Here is a 23,791-nt window from a genome sequence, read left to right on the forward strand (position 1 = left end):
CACAGATTTTTGTAGATGTTTGAGATGTGAGCAGTCGTGACTAGCCATCGATGTAGTGGCCACTCTGAGAACATGCAGGGACTGGGTTCACATGTAGGTGGGGCATCACGGATGCAGAGTTGTCACAATGGAGTTCATGACGTTCACTCATGGACCTAAGAGACGATCTGAGCTTGAATCTTGGAATTGACACTAGCTACGGAACCTTAAGAAAGTTAAGTTCTCTTAAGATCTGTTTCTTTCACCTACAAAGGGTGCTTGTAAGAATGAAATAAAACAGGAAGAGTGGTTATGAGGATGAAGTAAAACAATGTACCCGGCGGCAAGGCGTTGGTGGTCGGTAACAGTTCCCTTTCTCCTCCCTTCCCAGTCTCCTTGGCACTGCGCGCCTCGGAATTCCTGCTCAGGCTGAATCATAATGAAATCTTAATTAATCATCACTTTTGGCGCCGTGGGATTCCAACAGTGCTCGGAGCCAGAAGCCAGGTCGGCTCAGCAGAGCCCCACACAATCTGCAGTCTATTTGGGTTGCCTTAGGCTCTCTACAGAGCGGTGGAGGGGAAATGAAGTAAGCGTAAAACACTCAACATAGTACCTGTCCACTCTCTGTCCTCATCAAATGTTAATTTTTACTACTTTTATTCTCCTGTAGTTTTGGCAAATTGTTATGGGAATGTATGTATGTGTTAATTATGCTATGAAAAAGTGAAAAAAGAAAACCTATTTCTGTGAGCAATCGTGGCTTTTATTTTGTTGATAACCATGGTGAATTTGGACAGTCTTTTTCTATTCTTGGATCTGAACATTAGCCATAAATTGAATGTGAGATGAGTACTGTGATGGTTACTTTTATGTGTCAATGTGGCTAGATCACCCAGTTATTCAATAGACCCCAGTGCTGCCGTGACAGAATCCCGCAGATGAGCTAACATCTACCATCAGCTCGCTGTAAGGGGAGGAGGGAATCCCGTGACGTGGGTGGGCCTCACCAATCAGATGGCGACCTTAAGAGCAGAACTGAGGTTTCCCTGCAGACGAAATTCTGTCCTAAGACTGCAGCGCCAGCTGACTGACAGATTCCAGCCCGCTGACCTCCCCACACACTTGCACCGGCCAGCCTCCACAACCACGCAGACCAACCCCTTGGGAAATCTCTGTTTGTGTGTATGTGTGTATTGTATTTATGTGGACGTGTCCATATGTTTGCATGCATATATGCATGTACATATGTATTTGTATATGTAGCTCCCACCAGCTCTGTTTCTGTCTCTGGAGAACCCTGACTGGCGCAGGTGCATACGAGGCTTATTTACTCTTCTTTTTCTGGTCAGTGATTCATATGATGTCTCATTTGCATGATGCAATTTTATTGAAATGAAACTTGAGCAGCTCCAAACTGCATAATCAGTTTCTTTCAGCCTCACAACAATTTCTTTTTGGCCCAGTCAGGCAACCTGACCCCGGGGTGGGGGGGTCAGCCCTCCACGGGCAGCGGCCAGCCCAGCTTACCTGGGAGGCTCATGGGGCACATGGCCTGGGTTCTAGGTGGACAACAGTATCAACATCATGCCAAGTGGCTACTTTGTCTCTAACATTACAGCTATATCCAGAGGTCACAGTGGAAGCTTGTGTGTTCTGCCCTCTGGGCATGCGTTCGGAGCAGAACAGTATGAAAACGCTATTGTCCAAGTGAAAACGTACGTATTTGTGTAGCGATGATAGCACTGCGATTTCTAGAATGAACGCACAGGAGGACAAATTACCATGAGAAAAGGTATCGCTGAGAGTGTAAATGTGCTTTGATTTCTTGTTAGTCTGTCCAAAACGACATGGAAATAAACCCCTGCTGAAAAGTGAGAATAAAAACTATGGCATCATCTGAATTTAGTGCCCCTGCTCTAAGCCTAAAATTGGGGTGGGTTCCCACTTTCATTTTCTTGTTTTACAGTTACTTTCCCCCCTTTATTCCTTTTCTTCATTACAGAGCCTTCCTCACCGCACTGTCAGAATTTGAACAAAAACACCTTTTATCTCTTTTTCAATGTACAGTTTTCTTACTCTATGTCTTATCATAACCAAGCAACCTTTATGTATTAACTTTGTACAAATTGGTGACCAGATCCTTTGAGAAGAGAAGCCAACCAGGAACAGATCCCGGCAGAACCCTGTGAGGACCAGCCTCCCCTGGGAAGGCTTGGGTCGCTGTGACACGCCAGACTTCCAGAAGATAGCCGATGGCCAAGAGGGACTGTTCTTAAGGTGGGAGCGCCGCACTGTCCATAGAAGCTCTACTCTGAGCCAAGCAAGGTAGCTGGGCACGGGTGACCGCGCTACGGGAAACCAGAACTGCAGCCTGAGGACACCTCGACCTCCCCTGTCGCCGGTATGTAGTCTGAAATGCTCGACTGCTCCGAATTGCTTTCCGAGGCTCGCCGCGTCCTGCTCTGCAGTCTCCATGCGTCTTCCCTGGCCTTCGCCCCACGCCAGCGTGCTCCCCCGTCCCTGCCCTGCTGCTTCCTCCCCTCTCTGCTCTTCTCCTGCCTCCTCTCCTGGCCAGTCTTTCCTCTGTTTCCTCTTACTCTTTGCATTTCTGTTCTCTGTTCTTAATCCTTCTTCCCCTTCACTGATCTGTTGTGGCTTTAATCACTGCTGAGACGCTTTAAAGTCACCTAGGGACTGTCGTCTCTCCCTGGAAGAAGAGGGATCGTGACTGTGGAAACCGACTGCGCAGACCCCCCTGCACTTCCGGGGCAGTCCTGCCTCGCCGTGCCTGTGCCTGGGTCGGAGGGGCCCCTGCAGCTGCCAGCGCCCTCGGCCTGGACTCGAGCCCCGGCAGCACCTGGCAAGGTGTCCGAGCCACTACACTATACTGATGGCTACAAATTTAAAATTGCCCTTCGCTGGGGGAACCTTACTCAAGTCTGCCCGGAAAACCAAGTGGTGTTATTTTATAATGACCAGAAGCATTCTTCTCCGCGGCCCGTTCAGTCCCCTGCCCGCCTCACCATTGACCACAGCGACGAAGCACACGAGTGGGTCCTGGGGGAAGGCGGGGGCTCGGTCTGCCCTCGCCGCCTCACCATTGACCACAGCGACGAAGCACACGAGTGGGTCCTGGGGGAAGGTGGGGGCTCGGTCTGCCCTCACCGCCTCGTCACTGACCACAGCGACGAAGCACACGAGTGGGTCCTGGGGGAAGGGGGGGGCTCGGTCTGCCCTCACCACCTCGTCATTGACCACAGCGACAAAGCACACGAGTGGGTCCTGGGGAAGGGGGGGGCTCGGTCTGCCCTCGCCGCCTTGTCATTGACCACAGCGACGAAGCACACGAGTGGGTCCTGGGGGAAGGCGGGGGCTCGGTCTGCCCTCACCGTCTCGTCATTGACCACAGCGACAAAGCACACGAGTGGGTCCTGGGGGAAGGGGGGGGCTCGGCCTGCCCTCACCGCCTTGTCATTGACCACAGCGACGAAGCACACGAGTGGGTCCTGGGGGAAGGCGGGGGCTCGGTCTGCCCTCACCACCTCGTCATTGACCACAGCGACAAAGCACACGAGTGGGTCCTGGGGGAAGGGGGGGGCTCGGTCTGCCCTCACCGCCTCGTCATTGACCACAGCGACAAAGCACACGAGTGGGTCCTGGGGGAAGGTGGGGGCTCGGCCTGCCCTCACCGTCTCGTCATTGACCACAGCAACAAAGCACACGAGTGGGTCCTGGGGGAAGGGGGGGGCTCGGCCTGCCCTCACCGCCCCTGGACCCGAAGCCCGCTTTGCACAGCGGGACACCAGGAAGAGAAGTAGACAGACCCTCAGGACGCGATGACTCCATCATCTGACATCAGGAACTACTGCGCTCAGACTTCACTTTAGCCTCTGGGAACACGCAAGTATGGACTAGACATTTTCAGCTTCTGAAGTCACTGCTCTGGTAGGTTTACGGTGCCTTCGCTTTACCTTTGTGCGCTTGCGGGGAGCGGAGCGCGAGTCTCGGCATGAGTGGCGGCCCGGGCGCCCGCGGCCGTCCTGGGAAGGATACCTGTGGTCAAAGCTGTACCACATTCGGAAGAGCCAGGCGCTCTCCGCCTTGGTGGTGCTTTTCTCCACGTTATTTGCTTCCTGGGGAGAGAGAACAGAAAAATACATTGAACACATAAGCAACAGGAAATACTGATATATCATGTCATCATCAATATATGATAGGTATATATTTCCACTATCAAAATACACATCAAAGCAAATTACATTTAACTGGATTCAAAGCCCTTTCTCGGTCCAGGCATCTTTCTCTCAACGTGAAGCAGCCGCTGCCGATGAGCTCAGGGACCTGGCCACACGGAGGTGCCTCCCGGGTGCGAGCCAACATTTACTCTTCTTAATAATTCCTATTTTATTAAACAGCTAAGAAATGCCGCTTTTGGACGTCCAATAAAAACGATATTTCTGTCAGATTGCTGTTGTGGGAATTTTGCAGTTTACTTCCGTCAAATTTGGATGGTATTTATTTATGACTTAACGAAAGGTCAAGACTAAAGGGATAAGAGCCTAATCACTTTTAAACTAGTTTTCACTTTTTTTCTTTTTGATGGCTCACTACCAAATGCTATGGATAAGTTTTATATCTTTCTGCTTTGAAACAGATATTCCTGTAGGAATCCGGTAACAACTGAATGTTCTTGTCTCATTTCTTCTTTTTTTCCCCCCCCCAAAAAAGGGCCACAGTGAGAAGGAGGAAGAAGAGAAATTACGGACAAAAGAGACAGCATCTGATGGGTGTTTATGTGAGAGCAGAGGATGAAAATGTAGAAAAAGAAAAAGGTGAAAATTTCTGTGAGCTTCGGAGACAGGTGAAAATGAACTTTCGTGTGTAACCCAGTTTACGTACTAAGAGAATTCCAGCTTCAGTCAGTTACAATTATCACCATCGTGAAAAGCATTTATATCTGAACATGAACTTCATTGCTTTGTTCCATTCCCAAATTGTCTCATGAATTCGGTCCAATAATAATGCGAACATTTTCAAAAAATCATGACCCATGGAAGACCATGGCCACCCACTGCTGCTCCAAAGCATGCCCTTTGATGAGTCCAAGCTCGCTTCTCTTCACTGTATTTGATGTACGTTCCGCCGATTCCCAGAGAGGGCCGTCGCTGGTTAATGCTCAACAGCTGCACACAAAGGGCTGCATTCTGCTCGCTGAGACATGCGGGTCAGCAGAGGCTGGTCGGCCATGTATCCTTTGCCTAAATGGTTGGAGCAGAGACTCACCATAAAATCAAGATCTGACTTCAGACCTTGCACAGTGTCCGGAAGAGGGTTGCCCACTCTCCCACATGCTGGTGACCGGAGCTCTGTGCCGGTGTCGCAGGAAAGGGCGTGCGGAGCAGCCTTCTTCTGCAGGACTTCTCAGCATCCTTCACTTGTGAACGAGCTTTGTGAGACTTCAAGGGGGAGGCGTTTCTCAAAGTTGGCCGGGGAACCCATTTCCCATCCCAACCCCCACTGTGGGACATCGCTAATCTTTCCCTGGACATTCGAGTCCCGCAGATCTGTTTTCTGATGGACCCGGAGGGCTGTGCCTGGTTATCCAGAAAGGATTTATTCATTACGCATCATACTTCCCCAGAAAGGAAAGCAAAGTGTCTGGCTCCATTTCCATCGTCCCTGAACCTTTCTCGAGTTATTCCTACCTCAAGAAAGGTGTCCGGTCTTCAAAATCACAGCTGCACATGGTGTTTCATCATCTTGCGTCTTCTACAAGTTATTTTAGCGCCATCCCCCCAACAGGCTTGTGGGCTCAGCGGCCGAGACAGGTAAAGCTGCTCACCCCAAAGCCCACTAGTTCTAGATGCTCAGGGCCACAGTGGCCCCCCTTCTCTGTTCTCAAGAACAAAAAGGATGTACAGAATTTTATCCATCAATAGGCACAGGTAATTTTTGATAGCTGATAATATCTACTAATGACAAGAGAGTTATATATATATGTATAAAAAAACGATAGAAAGGAGTGTAAGCAAATTCCTGTTTCTTGATCGGTTGGTCGTCTTTCAGGAAAGGTGGGCTGTGCAGGGTGAGCTCAGCTGGCACTGAGGGCCCAGAGCTCTGGCACCCAGTGGGCGACGGCCCAGCTATTGAATGCTCCTAACTCCCAGCAGCAGGCTGGTCACATTATCCAGCCATTAACTTTTCCAGCCATTATTTTCCCGAGCCATCAAGGTAGGTTGTGTGATGCCTATTTTTCCAGTGAGGACATAGACAGCTCAGAGAAGGGAAGAGGTGAGCCCAGAGCCACACAGCTGGGAAGCGACGGGCTGGGATTCGAAAGGGGGGCTGCTGGGCTACAAAGAGGTACTCGTCCTGCCAGTACTGCTCCCGGCCTTTAGACCCAGCGCGGCCGTGGTTAATAGGCTACTCGGGCTGCGGTGTTATTGTCTGTAAAATGAACAGAACAAATTGGCCTGACTGGTTTCTTGTGAAAAACTATAATCGTATTAATGAAAACAATAACAATAATGGCTAGCACTTGCTGAACACATACCATGTGCCAGATGCTATTCTAAGAGCTTTTCCGCCCTGGCCAGTTTGGCTCAGCGGTTAGAACGTCAGCCTGCGGTCCACAGAGACCCGGGTTCGGTTCCCGCTAAGGGCATGTACCTTGGCTGCAGTTTGTCCCCGGCCCTGGTTGGGTCGTGTGGGTGGCGGCCACTCGATGTGTCCCTTTCACATTGATGTTTCTCTCTCTTCCTCTCTCTCCTTCCCGCTCTATCTGAGTAAAAAATGGAAAAATGTCCTCAGATGAGGATAAAAAAAAAAAAAAAGAGCTTTTCCTATACGAACTCCTAATTCTCATAACAATTTAACGCAGTGTGTTCAATTACTCTCATGTTACAGACGAGGAAGCTGAGCAGCCGGGCGCGCAGAGAGGTTTCCCAGCACACTTGGGGTCCCTCAGCAGCCAAGAGTCTTCTCATCCAGAGGGGGCCTCCGGGTGTAAAGGGGGAGCAAACTAGGCCACAGAGGTATCTGAACAAGGAGCTGAGTTCAGGATCCTGGGTGCTCACGGAGGCAGAGGTGGAGCAGCTTTATACACCCCAAGACAATGAAAATCCATGGCTCCCCCGAGTGTCAGGAAGGTCTTCACAGTCCTGACACCAGCTTCAAGGCTCCCCAGGTCTTAGAAAGCCCCCCTGCCTTTCTTCCCCTTCCCCTCTCCTTTCATTTTATTAGTTTATTTTATTTCATTTCTAAGGGGAATATGTGAGAACTCACCCCTGAAAGAACTGAGACTCAATTTCTGGCAAAACTTCCAGGGTAGTATTTTTTCAGTTGATGGGAGAAACATATATTAGGTAACATTTTGGAAAAATGGTAACACATGTAATCTCTTGTTATCGTAGGCAGGAGACTGGAGATGCTATTCATTTGACTACTTCGTAGAGAAATAAACTGGTTTCCAATTAGAACACAACACAGAGCATGTCTTCCCAGGCGAGGGATATGCCACTGATGACCCAGCACTGACTTTCCTGCTGATCCTAGAAAAAGTTTTGAGTGAATGTCTTAAATATCTGTTGGCCCAGTTCTGGATCCATTCATTTATCTCTCTGAGGTTATTGATGAGTTAATAACTTGGTTATGAAAGGCCATCAATACATGAGCAGAAGTAAATGAGGCAGAGACTGTGAGCTCCGCTCGTGCAGTGGGGGTGAAGATGGACACGCCGAGGGAAGGCCAGCTTTGCAGTCACGCTGGAGCACGGACTCGGGGAGGCAGCTCAGCGGGCAGCCCCTGGGAGGCCCCGGGGGGGCAGAGGACAGCAGGTAGCATCGGTTCACCTGGGTCATTCTGAAGCAGAGATCAGCCCACACCCCGCAGACAGTGGATGTGCTGAATCATCAGAAGCAGACTCTGGAACTTAGTGGTATTTTCTTTCTCACTAGAAATGCTTCTTTTCTTCTGAGTTTCTTTAACCAAAGGGGAAGCAGTGGGCATGTTGAAACCAACACAGGAGCCAGAAACTGAAGGCCCAGTTCTGAGACCCGACTCTCTATGTGTTTCGTTTAATAGCAAAACACCAACTCCTAGCCTCATGTTTCACAGATGTCGGTGGGAACTGGAGACTCAAGAGCATTAAATCTCAACTTCCACTTGCCCTTGATACCTCTGGGGAGCAGAGTGTTTGATGTATGTGCAGTTTCTGGCATCTGATACCTTCCCTTTTTCTCCTCAAACAAGGGACTGGACTGAACACAGAAGGGAGTGAGCACTGTCTTTGCAGGGACCCCCTCACTCTTAGCACCACCCCAAAGAGGGAGTCACAGGAAAATTATGACAATGCTCTTTGTTTTAAGCTTATACAGACTCCTGAGAGGAAACACAAGGCTCTGGCCAGAAATCTGTGAAAACCACATGCTGAAGCAAGAAGAAGTTGTTTGTTGTATTAAGCTCAGAGGAAAACAACTAAGCAAAGGTATCTACGTCCCTCTGCCAACACTCAAATGTGGGTCCTCGGCGAAGTGAGCGGGCCAGCTCTGCGCTGGGGTAGCCGTGTGGGGCCGCCCCTCAGTTCAGGGGGCTCCACGGACTGAGGCAGAGAACGGACTGTCCTCTCCACTTCTCACGCTCTCACATTCCACGTCAATGTCAGTGCGAGATTCGCGGAATGGCGACAAGGACAGATAACTGTCCTGACAAATCTGCAGAGCTCCTCCAGGCCCCAGGGCACCAGGCCAGGCACCTGTGCGTGGGTCTGAGGGCGGCACTGCTCTGACTCTTCTCCCAGTCTGAAACTATTTCTGGCATATGTCCAAGTTGATCATCTTGGTTTTGCAATTACCAAGTAGAAGACCAGATTCTGTGCCCCTAAAGAGAAATATTTCTGGATTCTGAAGAAGGGGCATAGTATAATTGAGGGACAATAGGAATTTTTTTTTTCAAATTTACACTTTAAAAGGTAAGTCACTAATTCTTAGCCTCCACGTGGAAAGTACTTTATACAAGTATTCTCAGTTTCTCCGTGCCACGGTGAATTCATCACTGTTCCCAAGAAGATGTAGTCAGAAAATACATGCGTGGGGAGACAGCCGCTAAGGACAGGGACAACTGTCAAAATGACATGTAGACATCGTAGGTGTCCTACCAGATGGGCTAAATGTACACTTAGCTATAAGAAAGGGTCTGCTCCCAATAACTTGGCTCTATAGGAGGTCCGAGTTAGGCCAGGGGAAAAGTGCTTGGTTCAGATTAATAGAATATTGTGGTGGTTTTAAAATGTAGTCTACCCACATGTTCGTTGGCACTTTTCCCTTTAAAGGACAGAGACTAATTGTCCCTCCTGTTGTATGGGGACTGCACTAAGTGACTCATTTTTAGCTGATAGAATGGGACAGAAGTGATGGCGTGTTCTGTCCGAGACTCGGTCATAAGCAAGTGTGTGGCTTCCTCCTTGCTGTCTGTCCTGGACCACTCGAGAGAAGTCAGCGGGCACGTTGTAAGGGACTCAGGGAGCTCTTTGGAGAGATGCTGTGGTGAGGACCTGAGCCGCCCACCAGTAGCCAGCAAGGGGCCGAGGCCTCCTGCCAACCTGGAGCCTCCTGCCCGGTCAAACCTTCACGTGGCTGCAGCTCTGGCTGCACCCTGACTGCAACCGCATGAGAGACACGGAGTCAGAAACACTTTGCTAAGCTGCTTTCAGATTCCCGACCCATAGAAACTGTGAGATAATAAATGCTTGTTGTTTTAAGTCAGTAAATTTTAGGATACTTTGTTATGTAGCGAGAGAGAGCTAATAGAACGATATATTGGAGTTATAAGTTCTAGATGTAAAAGGCATTGGAGTGGATTTGGGAAGATTTAATAAAATGATGAGGCATAACTCTTTGTAGTTTACTAAGTATATTCATGAAGGTAACATATATAGAGAGAAGTTAAATAACTTGCCCAAGGACACATAATAAAAAGAGGTGGAATATGAACTCTGACAATCTGGTTCCAGAACTTCTATTTGTAACTGATATTCATCCATCTATGCATCCATGCATCCATGCATCCATCCATCCACCCATCCATCCATCCATGCATCCATCCATCCATCCATCCATCCATCCATCCATCCATGCATCCATGCATCCATGCATCCATCCATCCATCCATCCATGCATCCATCCATTCATGCATCCATCCATCCATGCATCCATGCATCCATCCATCCATGCATTCATGCACCCATATATCCATCCATCCATCCATCCATCCATCCATCCATCCATCCATCCATGCATCCATCCATCCATCCATCCATCCATCCATCCATCCATCCATCCATGCATCCATGCATCCATCCATCCATGCATCCACGTACCCATATATCCATCCATCCATCCATCCACCCATGCATCCATCCATGCATCCATCCATGCATCCATCCATCCATGTGTCCATGCATGCATGCATCCATACATCCACCCACCCACCCATGCATGCATCCATCCATGCATCCTGCATCCATGCATGCATCCATCCTTCCATCCATATATATACATACAACACACCCATGCCAGGCACCAATGTCAGTGTGGGGAGGGTGCAGCAGTTACCAGTTCAAAGTCTTTATCTTCACAGAGCTCACACTCTAATAGAGGACACTGACAATACAAAGGTGAGCAATTACCTACCATAAGTTCAGAGAAGGAGACCAATGTAATGGGTATGTGATAGGAGAACAATGGAGGAAAAGCTATTGGCTGGTCAAGGCTGGCCTCCCTGGGAAAGTGGCATTTGATCAGAGGCCTGACTGGTATGCAGAAGAGAGCTGTGTGGGATCTGGGGAATGTCCGAGCAGATGGCTCTGCAAGCAGAAGGCCATGGAGTCACAATGTGAGGGTGTGCCTCCCGGGCAGCAGGCGACAGTGTGGCTGCAGCTGAGTGAGCAAGGTGGGAGTGGATGGAGGTGAAGTGGGAGACGCAGAAAGGGGCCGTATACTTGGCCATGGTGTGAGCTTGATTTTATTCTATGTGTGATGGAAGGTTTGGAACTTGGAAGTAATAAAACAACCGTTTTTAAAAACTCATTTTTCTCCTGTCTCTGATCTGCCAGTTGTTACGATGAGATTGATTTTCATATTTTCTCACATAACTTTATTTTTTAAAAACAATGGTTGCTTCTCTATGGGCTGTCTTGATGCTAACTTTCAATGTTATTTTTTTTGCATCCAACAGTCTCTTCAGTGAAATTTTGTTTTGGTGTCATTTATGCTTGTGTGGAACCTAGGTGGATCAGTCACTGCAGCTCCAGAAAGCCAGAGCAGAGCTGAGAAGGGTCCAGAGGAAGGCCACTTCACCAGCTAGGCAGGGGGAGACTGAAGGGTCAGGACTTGCCAGCAGAGGCAGCAGTCGGAGGAATGCAGCAGAGTGTCTGTGAAGACATGAAAGATGTGAGCAAGGGAGGGAACACTTGTTTGCTAAATCCCAGAGAACCTTCACCTCGGGGACCCTCAAAACCGGAAAGAGCTCATGTGCGGAAGAATAAAGCATTTGTTTTCTGCAAAATTGGAACTTATTATTCATAGTCATCTAGAGTTGCAAGGACTGGGAATACACGTAGATTCACAAGGGAAAGAGATTAGCCGATGGCAGGGTCATCTAGTTATTAAATAAAATTTAAAATAGTCCCAACTTATAGAAAACAGAGTAAAGATTCCCACATATACATCCCCCATATTTAATAATTATTAACATTTTCCCAAACTTGTCCTTATGCTGTTGGAGTTGGCCTCATAGAATGCAAATTCCATGCTACACCCCTACAAATATTTCAGAAGTTGAATACATACTAGGCTCTGCAATTGATTTCACCCAGATGTTTTTTATGTTATTATAACTAATCATATTTTGAAAAATATATAATAAATACTTCAGAGCAAATATCTTGGGTTTTCCCTAAGCCAACATTAAATTTATCTTGGCTATACTTAATTTAAAACTTCTCTCTATAAAAAATATACCCCCTCTCCACTAACTTTTTACCACATAGGACCAAATTCCATATATTTATCTTACCTGCAGATTCTAATATTACATGCTCGAGAAAACAGAATAATAATGAGGAAGAAGAAGTAGAGGAAAATGGCACCTGCAATTTAGTGAGCACCTTTTATATGTTAGGTGCAGTACATAAAATGACATTTAATCTTTACCTTGACCAAACAGGAAACCATTCTAACCCCTATTTTATAAATGATGAAATTAAAGTTGAAAGAATTAAAGTAACTTTCCCAAGATGAAGACAACAAAAATTTCCAGCCTCTCCAGCAACAGCCAACTCCAGTCTCTGGCTCCTCAGCTCGGTGAGCCTGCTGCCCTCCGCTAGGACTCCACCTCCTTGCGCTGCAGTTGGAAAAGGGCCCCAGGCAGGTCAAGGAGTAGTAGGTTCACCTCGCTTGTTTTCTTTCTTTCCAGAATCATAGTCCTTTGTTGTCTGTTATCCAGTACCCAAGTTGTTTTCAGTCTGTTTGTGCCTTTCAATCTGAAATAGGTCTCTTGTAGGCAACATATGTAAGAATCTTGTTTTCTTATCCATTCAAGCATCTTATGCCTTTTGATTTGAGCATTTAATCCATTTACATTTAAAGAGATTATTGATAAATGTGTAGTTATTGCCATTTTATTATTAATTCCTCCTCCTCCTCCTCCTCCTCCTCCCCCTCCTCCTCCTCCTCCTCCTCCTCCTCCTCCTCCTCCTCCTCCTCCTTCTTCTTCTTCTTCTTCTTCTTCTTCTTCTTCTTCTTCAAGAAGTCCCTTTAACATTTCTTGCATTGCTGACTTGGAGGTGTGTATTCTTTTAGCTTTTTCTTATATGGGAAGCTCTTTATTTGTCCTTCAATTCTAAATGATAGCTTTGTTGGGTTATTGGTCTTTGTTTTTCATCACTTGGAATATGTTGTGCCAATTCCTTCTGGCCTGCAAAGTTTCTGTTGAGAAATTAGCTGACAGTATTATGGGAGCTAACTGCTTTTTTATTGCTGCTTTTAAGGTTCTCTCTGTCTTAACCTTTAGTATTTTAATTATGATGTGTCTTGGCTTGGGCCTCTTTGGGTTCATTTTGTTTAAGACTCTCTGAGCTTCCTGGGCTTGTATGTCTATTTAGTTTGTCAGGTTATGAAGGTTTTCCATCATTACTTATTCAAATAGGTTTTTAATCCCTTGCTTTCCCTTTTCTCCTTCTGGTATTCCTATGATGCAAATATTGTTACCCTTAATATTATCCCAGAGGCTCCTTAAACTATCCTGTTTTTTTTTTTTTTTTGGTTTGTTTATTTGTTTTGCTATTCTGATTGGGTGTTTTCTGCTATTTTGTCTTCCAAATTGCTGATTTGATACTCTACTTCATCTTCTGTACTGTTCATTCCCTCTAATATATTCTTCATTTCTGACTGGTTCTTATTGATGTTTTCTAGCTCCATTGTTATGTGTCCTATCATTTGTTAAAAGTCTCACTGAGTTAATCTCTTCTTATCGTAAGTTCATTGAGCATCCTTATAACCAGTGTTTTGAACTCTGCATCTGGTTGGTTGGTTTTCTCTATTTTGTTTAGTTCTTTTTCTGGACTTTTGCTCTATTCTTTCATTTGGGACATATTTCTTTGTCTTATCATTTTGGATGCCTCCCTCTGTTTGTTCCCATGTATTAGGTAGAGTTGCTACATCTCCTGGTCTTGGTAGAATCACCTTACGTAGTAGGTGTCCTGTGGGGCCCAGTGGTACAGTCTCCCTGGTCACCTGATCCAGGTACTCCAGGTGTGGATGTATTCACCCTCTTGTTGTAGTTTAGCCTTGATTTCTGTTAGCAAATCAGTGGGTGAGGTTGACCCTCAGACTAGCTGGCTATGAGGGTTGGCCATGACCACAGCATATCAGCTGCTGTGGGGATAGGGGGTCTGAGTCCATGGATCAAGATTCACTTTAGCAGTGTTCTGGTGCCTGCTGAGTGTGCCCTTTGGTTGTGTTGTTTGTAGAGGTGGTTGAGTGGTGCTCTGGTATGGTCTAAATTCAGTCACCAGGTATGTTAGTTCTGGGACCTCTTGGGAGGGTATATGGTGCAGACCAAGGTCATCTATTGCCTGCCTGTGCCTAGCCTGGGGCCACTTGATATGAGCTACAAAGTGATCTTCAGTTGGTTGCTGCTTGTGCTGGTCTTGGAGGAGCCTGGGAGAAGCTTAGGTGCAAACTGAGGTGGGCTGAACTAGTGCTGGGATTGGGGCCACTTAGCAAGAGGTACTGGGTATGCTGAGGCCAGATGGTGCTTATTTTGGGTTTTTAAACCTTTGAAAGATTTTAGAAATTCCACAGCATGAGCCAAGACAGGTCATTTGTCTGGAAAAGCCACTTGAAGTGGTTTTGGTGGGAATTAGCAGGGCAGGCGACAGTGTTAACCATGTGGATGGAGACTTGGAGATGGCCCTGCTGCCGGCTCTGCAGGGAGGGCTCAGCAAAGGAACAGTGGCCTCTGCTAGTACTTCTGTCTGGGAGAAAGCTGCCCCTACAACCCTTGCCCTAAAGCCAGTCAGTTCAGTTCCTTCTGAATATGTCTCTGTTCCTTTCAAGCTGCTGCCCTAGCACCGGAGCTCAAAGCAAGTGAGTCTGAGTAAGTCCACTTGTGGGTTATTTAAGAGGAGCTGCCTGAGCCTCCAGAAGCCACCAGCTCCCTCAGCCACAATCTCTGCTGGGTCTCACAGCCAGAAGTTACGGGGACTTCTTTTCCGGGCACTGGCACCTTGGGCTGGGAGCTGGGTGTGGGGCTGGGACTTCTTGCTCCGCAGGGAATTCCACAGCCAACAGATTCCTCCCACTTTTGTCTGCTACACGTGGGTGTGGGACCAGCCTGTTCCTTGTCTCTGTTCCTCCTACTAGTCTGGACATGGGTTCTTCTTTTACCCTTAGTTGTAGGCTTCTGTTCAGCTCAACTTCAGGTGGTTCTCAGTCATGGCTGCTCTGTAGTTTAGTTGTCATTTTGATGTAGTTGTGGGAGGAGGTGAGCACAGAATTTATGCACTCCACTATCTTTATTGGGAGTCCTACGCAGATTTTTTTTTTCAGTAAATACTGTCAATGTATTTTCTCAGCCTTATGACTTCCTTAATAACATTTTCTGTTCTTTAGCTTAATTTCCCATAAGAACACAGTACATAATATATATAGTGTACAAAATATGTGTTAATTGATCATTTATGTTGTGGCTTAAGGTTTCTGATCAATAGTACATTATTAGTATAGTTGGTCCTTGAACAATGTGGGGGTTTAGGGGTACTGAACGCCCGTGCAGCTGAAAATCTGTGCATAACTTTTGAGTTCCCAAAACATAATGACTAAGTTTAATTGCCTATAAATTATTCCATCACTTCATGATTTTGTATACAATCTGTGATCTGTGACATGGGATACTAGACCTAGGATAATTTTTAATATACGTTTATGGGGGAAATATGTAACTGTATACAGTTACATTTGAAATATGGGGGATGATCATAGTCCATACTCAGGGTTATCTTGGACAATGAGTGAGTTAATGTAGGTAAGGGCTTAGCACGGTGTTAACAATAGCAGCACCCGACACGTACTAGGATGACCAGGAAAAAGGGCGAAGGGAAATGAGGAGAGGCAGCGGCAGCCCTTCTCGGGCAGCAGGAAGTCTCTGCTGGAAGGTGAGAGGCAGGTGCTCCCGTGAGTCCCCTGCTCTGCGATGCTGTGCCTCCCAGGACAGAATCACTTGCAAGGAGAAGTTCCTGTGGGGCACGAGGGAGGGGCCTGAGTTCTGTTTGTGTGTGTCATTTTTGTTCTTGTATTTTTTATTTAAGAGGCATAGAATTCACAACTGCAGTACCTTCTATTTCTCAAAGTAGCACAACATAGAATATGGATTAAAGTTTTAAGCTGCAGGTGGAACAAACTTTCTAATGCTTCTGGGTCAGGTACAAGGGAGAGTGTGACCTTCTCCACCCTCTAAAGGTGTGACAAGGCAAAAAGGTAAATGTGACATTGTTAGTTAGTCACGGTTACAAGTTCATATTTCCCAAAGGCATTTTTTTAACTTTCCCTGAGTAAAGAGAAAATCTCTTTAAAAATATGTTTATTATGGATGTTGAGAGTGCACGATCAGTAATTGCCACAATTGTCTCTGACATTTTTAGCTTTTAATAAGTGAGAATAGTGTCATTTCTTCAAAGAGGCCGAGCAGTGTGAAGACTACGCTGTGTGTTCACGCGAGCCCGGTTTAATAACTGCGCAGTGGACGCATGCAATCCTCCCAAGAACTCGAGTTTGGCTCTGTAGTCAGACTGAGCAACAGATGCTGATAATAAGCAATGAGCTGTCAGAATGAGGCTATGAGAGGCTCTTGACACAAGGTTTGACCAGAAAGATCCCCCCAAAAGCCCCCAAAAAACTGTTGGGGTTAAGTGGCAGCTGCATGGAAAAATGGCAAAGGGAAAAGAGGCATCTGTGGTTTGTCCCCACAGCCTGAGCCCACTGTTTCCTGTACTTGACGCCGAAGACAAGAACTATTCCAAGCCATGGACAAACCTCTGTCTGAAATGGAGCCGAACATTGTCACTATTCAGAACCCTTTCAGGACACTTCCTAAAATAAAAACTACTGTAAAGTAGCATGCAAAGGATGATATCATTGACACTTCAGTAGCTCTTTATCGACCCCCACGCAAGCCCCAAGGGAGAAACTTCTTTTCAAACCTAGTGGCCTGTGAAGTTTTGTGTCGCTTGAGGGGATGGTATAATTTTCCCTCTAATGATAATAATTCAGTCCATTACTGATTATTTCTTTGTCCCCGCTTTGGCTATCAGAAAGCAGACTTTGGTTCAGCTCTAGCAGGTCCACAGGACCTTATGATCTAACGATTTATGATTCCTTTTCATCCTCTGGTTTTGACTCTCTGCTCTTATTAATTTATTTTACTGAATTTCAAAATTTTTAAAAAATTCTTTTGCTATTATTTTATGATATGTAAGCTGCCTCAGATCCTTCATAAGAGATGATGTGTTTAACTAATTTAATGGTTAAATAGTTTTATAGATATAATTTCAATTAATTATCATAAAACCTGGAGAACTAGACATTAGTATTACTTATATTCTACACACAGGGAAACGAGATTCAAAGATGTAAAAAACTTGCCTGAGATCCAAGTACCACACACAAAACAAGTAGAAAAAAGTTTTCTACTGGTTTAAGTATCTTCAGGTAGGAGTTATTACTGAATTAACAATGGTGTAAATGAGCTAAAAAAAAACACACATATATATATATATATATTTACATTGTAAAAGAAAGGAGTTCAGCTAGTAGGTAATCTTACCAATAATTATACGTGAATGTGAAGTATTAGGCAGTTAGAGGCAGATAAAGAATTTCCTTTGATGAATTTTCTTCCTCGCTCGATCTCTTTTCTTTTAAAGAAGATGTAAGAGTTGGGTAAAATTTAGATGAAAGATTTACTTGAAAGTAGGAGAGTGCATTAGGTGACCTACACGGGATGGAAATGCTTTGGACCACGGCCCTTACTGAGTGCCGACAGCCCACAGGGGAAGGAGCTGGGCTCCGATCCCCTCCTAGGCCTAATCCCAGTGCGCTGGGCCCACTCTGCTCGGGCCTGCCTCTAGGTGTGTTTCCCAGGCAAAGAAGTGTCTGCAAACAGCACCACCCTGGCCTTGGGACACATGTACAAAAACATGACAGTGCCTGTGATCATCACTCATGTAATTTTCCCGCCCTTTCTGTCTGTGTGAACCCCAACGCAGCAGCACTAGGCAGCTGTGCCCCACTGATGGTACAGAAAACCATAGAATAGAAGGGATGGGTCTTCCTGAAGTTCAGATACTAACGTACACGATTCTTTAAGTGACATCACTCATTTGCTATGCCGGTCGATCATGTCTATCTGCTAGCAGTCTCAGCAAAGGTGTAGCATTTCCGCGCAGTTGTTGAAGTACTACTGAATTAAAAATGACTAACGCAAAACTGCAATGACATATCCTCCTGAGGTCAGGCTCAAGTCCAGAGTTTGGAGCATGCAATTCCTTTACTATAAGGGAACAACAGAAGCTTCTGAAAAATTTCCCCTAAGGATATTCAGATCTCTGCAGATCATGGTTGCGTAGCTAAGTCAGGAATGGCTCACCTAGACAGTTCTGCTGTACTTTTGCAAATGTTCACTATTTCTCTACACCTAGGCCTGCTGGATAGAAGTCATGCAAGAGAAACAGGTCTGTTTGTCGGATGCTCAACATGCATTGGACTTGCACTGAGTACATTTCCCTGACATTACTTAGCTAGCAAGTTGCTCAGCAGGGATTTGAACTCCAGGCTGCCTGATTCCAAGAGCCCTGTTCTTGCTCCAACACTGCAGTGTCCACCTTCCTGCCACACAGAGGGCACCGTGTACGCCGGGTCTAAGCACTCCAAAGGTCATGCAGAGGGTACTGACGCCCTGAATCCCAGTGGATTTTATAGCCATCCGATTAGTTTGCTCTGCAGAGCCAGCTCCCTTTAGAACAGCCTCTTGGCCACATGCTGGACAAGCAGAGAACATCCCATGGAGCAGACATTTCTTTTTTTTTTTCCTCACCCGAGGACATTTTTGCATTTATCTTCAGATAGAGCAGGAGGGAGAGAGGGAGGAAGAGAGAGAGAGAGAAACATTGACGTGAGAGAGACATATCGAGTGGTTGCCACCCACACGACCCAACCAGGGCCGGGGACAAACCGCATCTGAGGTACGTGCCCTTAGCGGGAACTGAACCCGAGACTCTCCTGTCCACAGGCCGACGCTCTAACCGCTGAGCCAAAGCGGCCAGGGGGAGCAGACATTTCTTATCTCCACACTCTCTGCATTGGCTCCTTTGACTTGCCTGGTGTGAGGGAGGCTCCTTCAGGTCTTCATCCAGGTGCACGCCAACTCTGTTAAGGAGAACAGAACACTGGTAAGGCCTTGCTGGAGTTAAGACAGAGTTGTGGGCGTCAGATCACCTGAACCACACACTGTACAAAGCAGAGGAAAAACTGTCCTTTTTCTCCGCGAACAGACCTTCGGCGAATGAGCCCCGGATGGCTGGGCCTGCAGGGGCGCCTGAGGTGGAGCCCCAGTTCCCAGGAGGAGCAGGGCCTGAAGACCTGGGTGAGGAGCCTCAAGAAAGTGCCTCTGCCGCCCCCAAACAGGGACCCTGGAGGGAGGGCTGCCTGCTCCCCCCAGGACTCACTGACCAAACTGCTCTGGGAATGTGGGGGCCCAGGCTGGAGCAGGCTCCCCAAGGCCGGAATAATGGATCCTTTGTCCAGAGGCTCATGGAGGCTGCCGGTGGGGGATCCAGGTTTGTGGGACCTGAAGCTTGAGATTTGGGATGGGGGCAGGGAGCTTTATGAAAGTGACTTTAGAAAATAAATGACCAAAAATCACATACTTTTAAAACCTGGCAAATGCAAAAGATATCTCAAAATCCAGGAAATACACCTAATAGTATAATTAGTTTACTTCCAGATGCACCCCTAAAATAAATTTTAGTTAATATAAGTCTGTAAGTTTTGCCTGCATACTTAGGAATTCTCTTTATATGGTGATGATTTTGCGTTAGGGAGGATGGGAAGAGAAGGCAGGCTTCCCGCCGGCCAGACCGACACAAATGACTGGCAGCTGGGAGGCATCACCCCTGCCTGCTCGCATCGCCCGGTGCTGCAGCAGCTGTGTGCCCCCTGCACGCAGCTCAGGCGGCTCTCGGCGCCGTGGGCGGCCCGGCACGTTCCGATTCTGCGCTGTGAAGGGCAGCGGGAGAGACCTTCGCTGCCACGTATTTTGTGATAGGGTTTCCCGCAGACCAGCCTCCGCGTCGGTGCAGCTCAGCCCTTGCTTCTCTGCCGCCTACAGGCTTCGGGGCCAGGAGCTGGGGATGAGCGCGTCTCCGATGCCACCTGGGGCACTGTCCTGGGACTGGGCCTGCAGTGACCCGCTCTGCACAGAAGCAACTGTGGGCCACTCGGTCTTACCCACTGAAGGCAAACTAAGTGGGGTCCCAATTCAGCTGCCCTGAGTGGCCCCGCGGTCCCTCTGCCCACGGCCTCTCCAGGGCCTCTGACCAGAGGAGAGTGACGAGAAAGCTGGAGTGGACGGAAACGGCGCTGAACCCCAGCTGCGGCAGAAACACACTCCTTTGCAGATCTCACAAGAACACGCCAGGGAGCACAATGCTGGCCTCTTCCCGGCCGGTAGAGGGGCCAGGGCCAGTGCAGGGCCCGGGGCTTAAACTTCCTCTGCCTAAGCGCGACCTGCTGGGGGCCGGGTGCGGCAGGTAGGGGCTGTGGGGGGCAGGTAGGGACTGGGGGGCAGAGAAGGATTGTGGGGGGCACGTAAGGATTGTGGGGGGCAGGTAGGGGCTGTGGGGGACAGCGCAGGACCTTAGCTCGCGCAAGCGCACTGGAGCTTTTCCCAGGAGCACGCAATTCCTAGCGCTGCGGAGTCTTTCCTTATACTCCCCACAGACACAGGCCACCTTGCTGTCTGTCCGGGTGGGGGAGGGGGCAGGGTGAGAAGCCCCACAGACACAGGCCACCTTGCTGTCTGTCCGGGTGGGGGAGGGGCAGGGTGAGAAGCCCCACAGACACAGGTCACAGGTCACCTTGCTGTCTGTCCGGGTGGGGGAGGGGCAGGGTGAGAAGCCCCACAGACACAGGCCACCTTGCTGTCTGTCCGGGTGGGGAGGGGCAGGGTGAGAAGCCCCACGACACAGCCACCTTGCTGTCTGTCCGGGTGGGGGAGGGCAGGGTGAGAAGCCCCACAGACACAGGTCACCTTGCTGTCTGTCCGGGTGGGCGAGGGGGCGGGGTGAGAAGCCCCACAGACGCAGGTCACCTGGCTGTCTGTCCGTTGGGGGAGGGGCATGGGTGAGAAGCCCCACAGCCGCAGGTCACCTGCTGTCTGTCCGGGTGGGGGAGGGGGCAGGGTGAGAAGCCCCACAGACGCAGGTCACCTTGCTGTCTGTCCGGGTGGGGGAGGGGCAGGGTGAGAAGCCCCACAGACCAGGTCACCTTGCTGTCTGTCCGGGTGGGGGCGGGGGCAGGGTGAGAAGCCCCACAGACGCAGGTCACCTTGCTGTCTGTCCGGGTGGGCGAGGGGGAGGGGGAGAAGCCCCACAGACACAGGTCACAGGTCACCTTGCTGTCTGTCCGGGTGGGGGAGGGGGCAGGGTGAGAAGCCCCACAGACACAGGCCACCTTGCTGTCTGTCCGGGTGGGGGAGGGGGAGGGTTAGAAGCCCCACAGACACAGGTCACCTTGCTGTCTGTCCGGGTGGGGGTGGGGGCAGGGTTAGAAGCCCCACAGACACAGGTCACCTTGCTGTCTGTCCGGGTGGGGGAGGGGGAAGGTGAGAAGCCCCACAGACACAGGTCACAGGTCACCTTGCTGTCTGTCCGGGTGCGGGAGGGGCAGGGTGAGAAGCCAGCAGGCTCAGGTGGAGGCCTGAGTCAGGGAGAAAACAGCAGCCACTGAGATACCTCTGATTCTTGAAAAAGGACTGTCCTCTGGGTGTGAAGAGCCCCTTCCCTCTGACCCAGGGTGAAGTGAGGAGCTCTTTATTTTATTCCGAACTTTGGCCTTCAGGTACTGGGGAGGGACCCTGGATGTGACTGACCTTGGATCCTGTTGGAGTAGACAGAACTACTTGATCTATTTCATTACAGTTGGAAGGAGAGAGGGAAGGGGAAGGGGAGGGGGTGAGGGAGGAGAAGGGGGAGAAGGAGAGGGGAAGGGGGGCAGAGCAAGGGTAGGAAGGGCAGGGGAAGCAGGGGAGGGTAGTGGAGAGGAGACAGGGAGGACAGAGGGAGGTGGAGGGAGGGGTGAGAGGGCAGCCAATGGAGGAGGCGAGGAAAGGGAAGAAAAAGAGGAAGGGGTAGAGGACAAAGAATGGAGGGAGAGTTGAGTCCAGGCAGTGACCTTGGGGTGCTATTGGTCTGAGTCCAACTCCATGAAGTGTGGCCCAAGCTGCAGGCCCTCCAACGCCCTTTCTCATGGGCTGGTGCATCTCAGCCCTTCTGGTGGATCTGATCTCTCCGGCAGATGCTGGGAGTTTCCAGGAGTCTTTAGTTCTGGGGGAGCCTAGATGCCCTCCCCCTGTACACCCCCACCAGGGCCACCTGGCACCCAGGTGGGCTGCGATTGAGCAGGCTTCTGAAGTGGCCACTGCTGCATCTGTCCAGGGCCTTTTTCTAGCTCTCTGTCCAGAAAGCTGGAGAGAACAGAAATCAAATTTCACAAAGTACCCAACATGTGTAGTTTGAGGGTATATGTACTAAGGTTCACCTCTAAAACGTAAGCTCTCCCCCAGCAGCAAGTAAAGCAGACCTTGGAAGTTTCAGTGATTCCCACAGCCAGGTGGAGCTGAGGAGTGACGCAGGGGATAGTTTTTCAGTTTTATGTGGGACTTGGTGAAAACCATCTCTGCGTGACATGCAAGGACAGCCCCCCCCCCCCCCATTCACTCGGTCAGGGTCTGCTCTGGGCCGGGCCCGGAGCCCTCCTTGCTTGAGGAGAGACATACTCTGTGAAGGTTCCTTTCCTCCGGGGAAGCCGGGCTGAACAGAGACGTGGCCCGCGCCCTCACAGGGCACGCAGTTGGGCACGTGTAACACTGTTATTTAGTGCTGTGCAGCACGGGCACATACGACGAGGCCTCTGTCACTTGTGATTTTAGCTCCTTTTGATAAAAGCTGTGCTAAAATGACTCCCTCGCTCCTTCCCCCTTCGAGTGGACCGGGCCCCTCAGATCTTCCTGGAAGCGTCGGTGTCGCTCTGGCCCCGTGAGGCTGACACCGCTGTGCTGTATGACTTCGGAGAGATACAGGCACTTCTTTATGCCCAAATTAAGTGGCCCCTGGCTACTCCTCTTTTTTTTAATTCTCACCCGAGGACATTTTTGCATTTATCTTCAGATAGAGTGAGAGGGAGAGAGGGGGGAAGAGAGAGAGAGAAACATTGATGTGAGAAAGACACATTGACTGGCTGCCACCCACACAACCCAACCGGGCCAGGACAGACTGCAACCGAGGTACGTGCCCTTTGCGGGAACCGAACCTGGGACTCTCTGGTCCGCGGGCCCATGCTCTAACCGCTGAGCTACCGGCCAGGGCTACTCCTCTTTTTCTTTTGTAAATTCTTTTATCTGCCAGTAGATTGTCTTGTCTTCTGCCTGCGACAGTACAGTCTGCTGAGAGGCTGTCCCTCTGTTCACCCCCCCTTTTTAATGTAGTATGGGGCCGACCACCTGACAGCCAGACGTAATCCACTTCTTCCTTCCAGGCTTACAGTGCACACGCACGCACACGTAAGCAAATAACAGCATCCCAGCAGTGCAGAAGAGCTTACAGTGTGCACAGTGGTTCTCCCCCCGCGCACCCTCCGCCTTTCCTCCACGGGGACACGGGAACCCATCTCGGCATGCCTGGCGCTCACACAGCAGCCCGGGGGCTGAGCAGACAAGCTGCGTCTGAATCTCTCACATCCTGTTCCAGAAGCAAGTCAGAATGTGCAAGCGGCACTCTCGTAGGGCTCACCTGGCATCGTTCACTTCTATGCACAAAGGCCACTTATGCACGATGGGTTCTTGAGAGATGACTCGAGAGAAGACATGGTGCCATCCCAGCTGGGGGTGGCTTGTGTGTGTGTAGCAGCTCCCAGGAGAGGCCACCGGGGTGTGGGATCAAGTTCAGTCTCCTTCGGGGATGCCCCAAACTCTTCAGCAT

At 49.0% G+C, this 23,791-nt stretch overlaps 1 protein-coding gene across 1 annotated transcript in view; it reads right to left on the bottom strand.

The window, feature by feature from the left end:
- SLC9A9 (solute carrier family 9 member A9) overlaps window positions 1-23,791 on the bottom strand; it is a 595,026-nt gene that overhangs the window by 103,404 nt on the left and 467,831 nt on the right. The window contains exons 13-14 of the mRNA XM_036243492.1: window positions 18,914-18,962; window positions 4,036-4,115 (exon numbers count right to left, since the gene is read on the bottom strand). Of these exons, the coding sequence (XP_036099385.1) occupies window positions 4,036-4,115; window positions 18,914-18,962 (129 nt within the window). The remainder of the gene's footprint in view (window positions 1-4,035; window positions 4,116-18,913; window positions 18,963-23,791) is intronic.

This window comes from Molossus molossus, unplaced genomic scaffold (assembly GCF_014108415.1).
Source record: "Molossus molossus isolate mMolMol1 unplaced genomic scaffold, mMolMol1.p scaffold_m16_p_5, whole genome shotgun sequence".
In the NCBI taxonomy this organism is placed as follows: domain Eukaryota; kingdom Metazoa; phylum Chordata; class Mammalia; order Chiroptera; family Molossidae; genus Molossus; species Molossus molossus.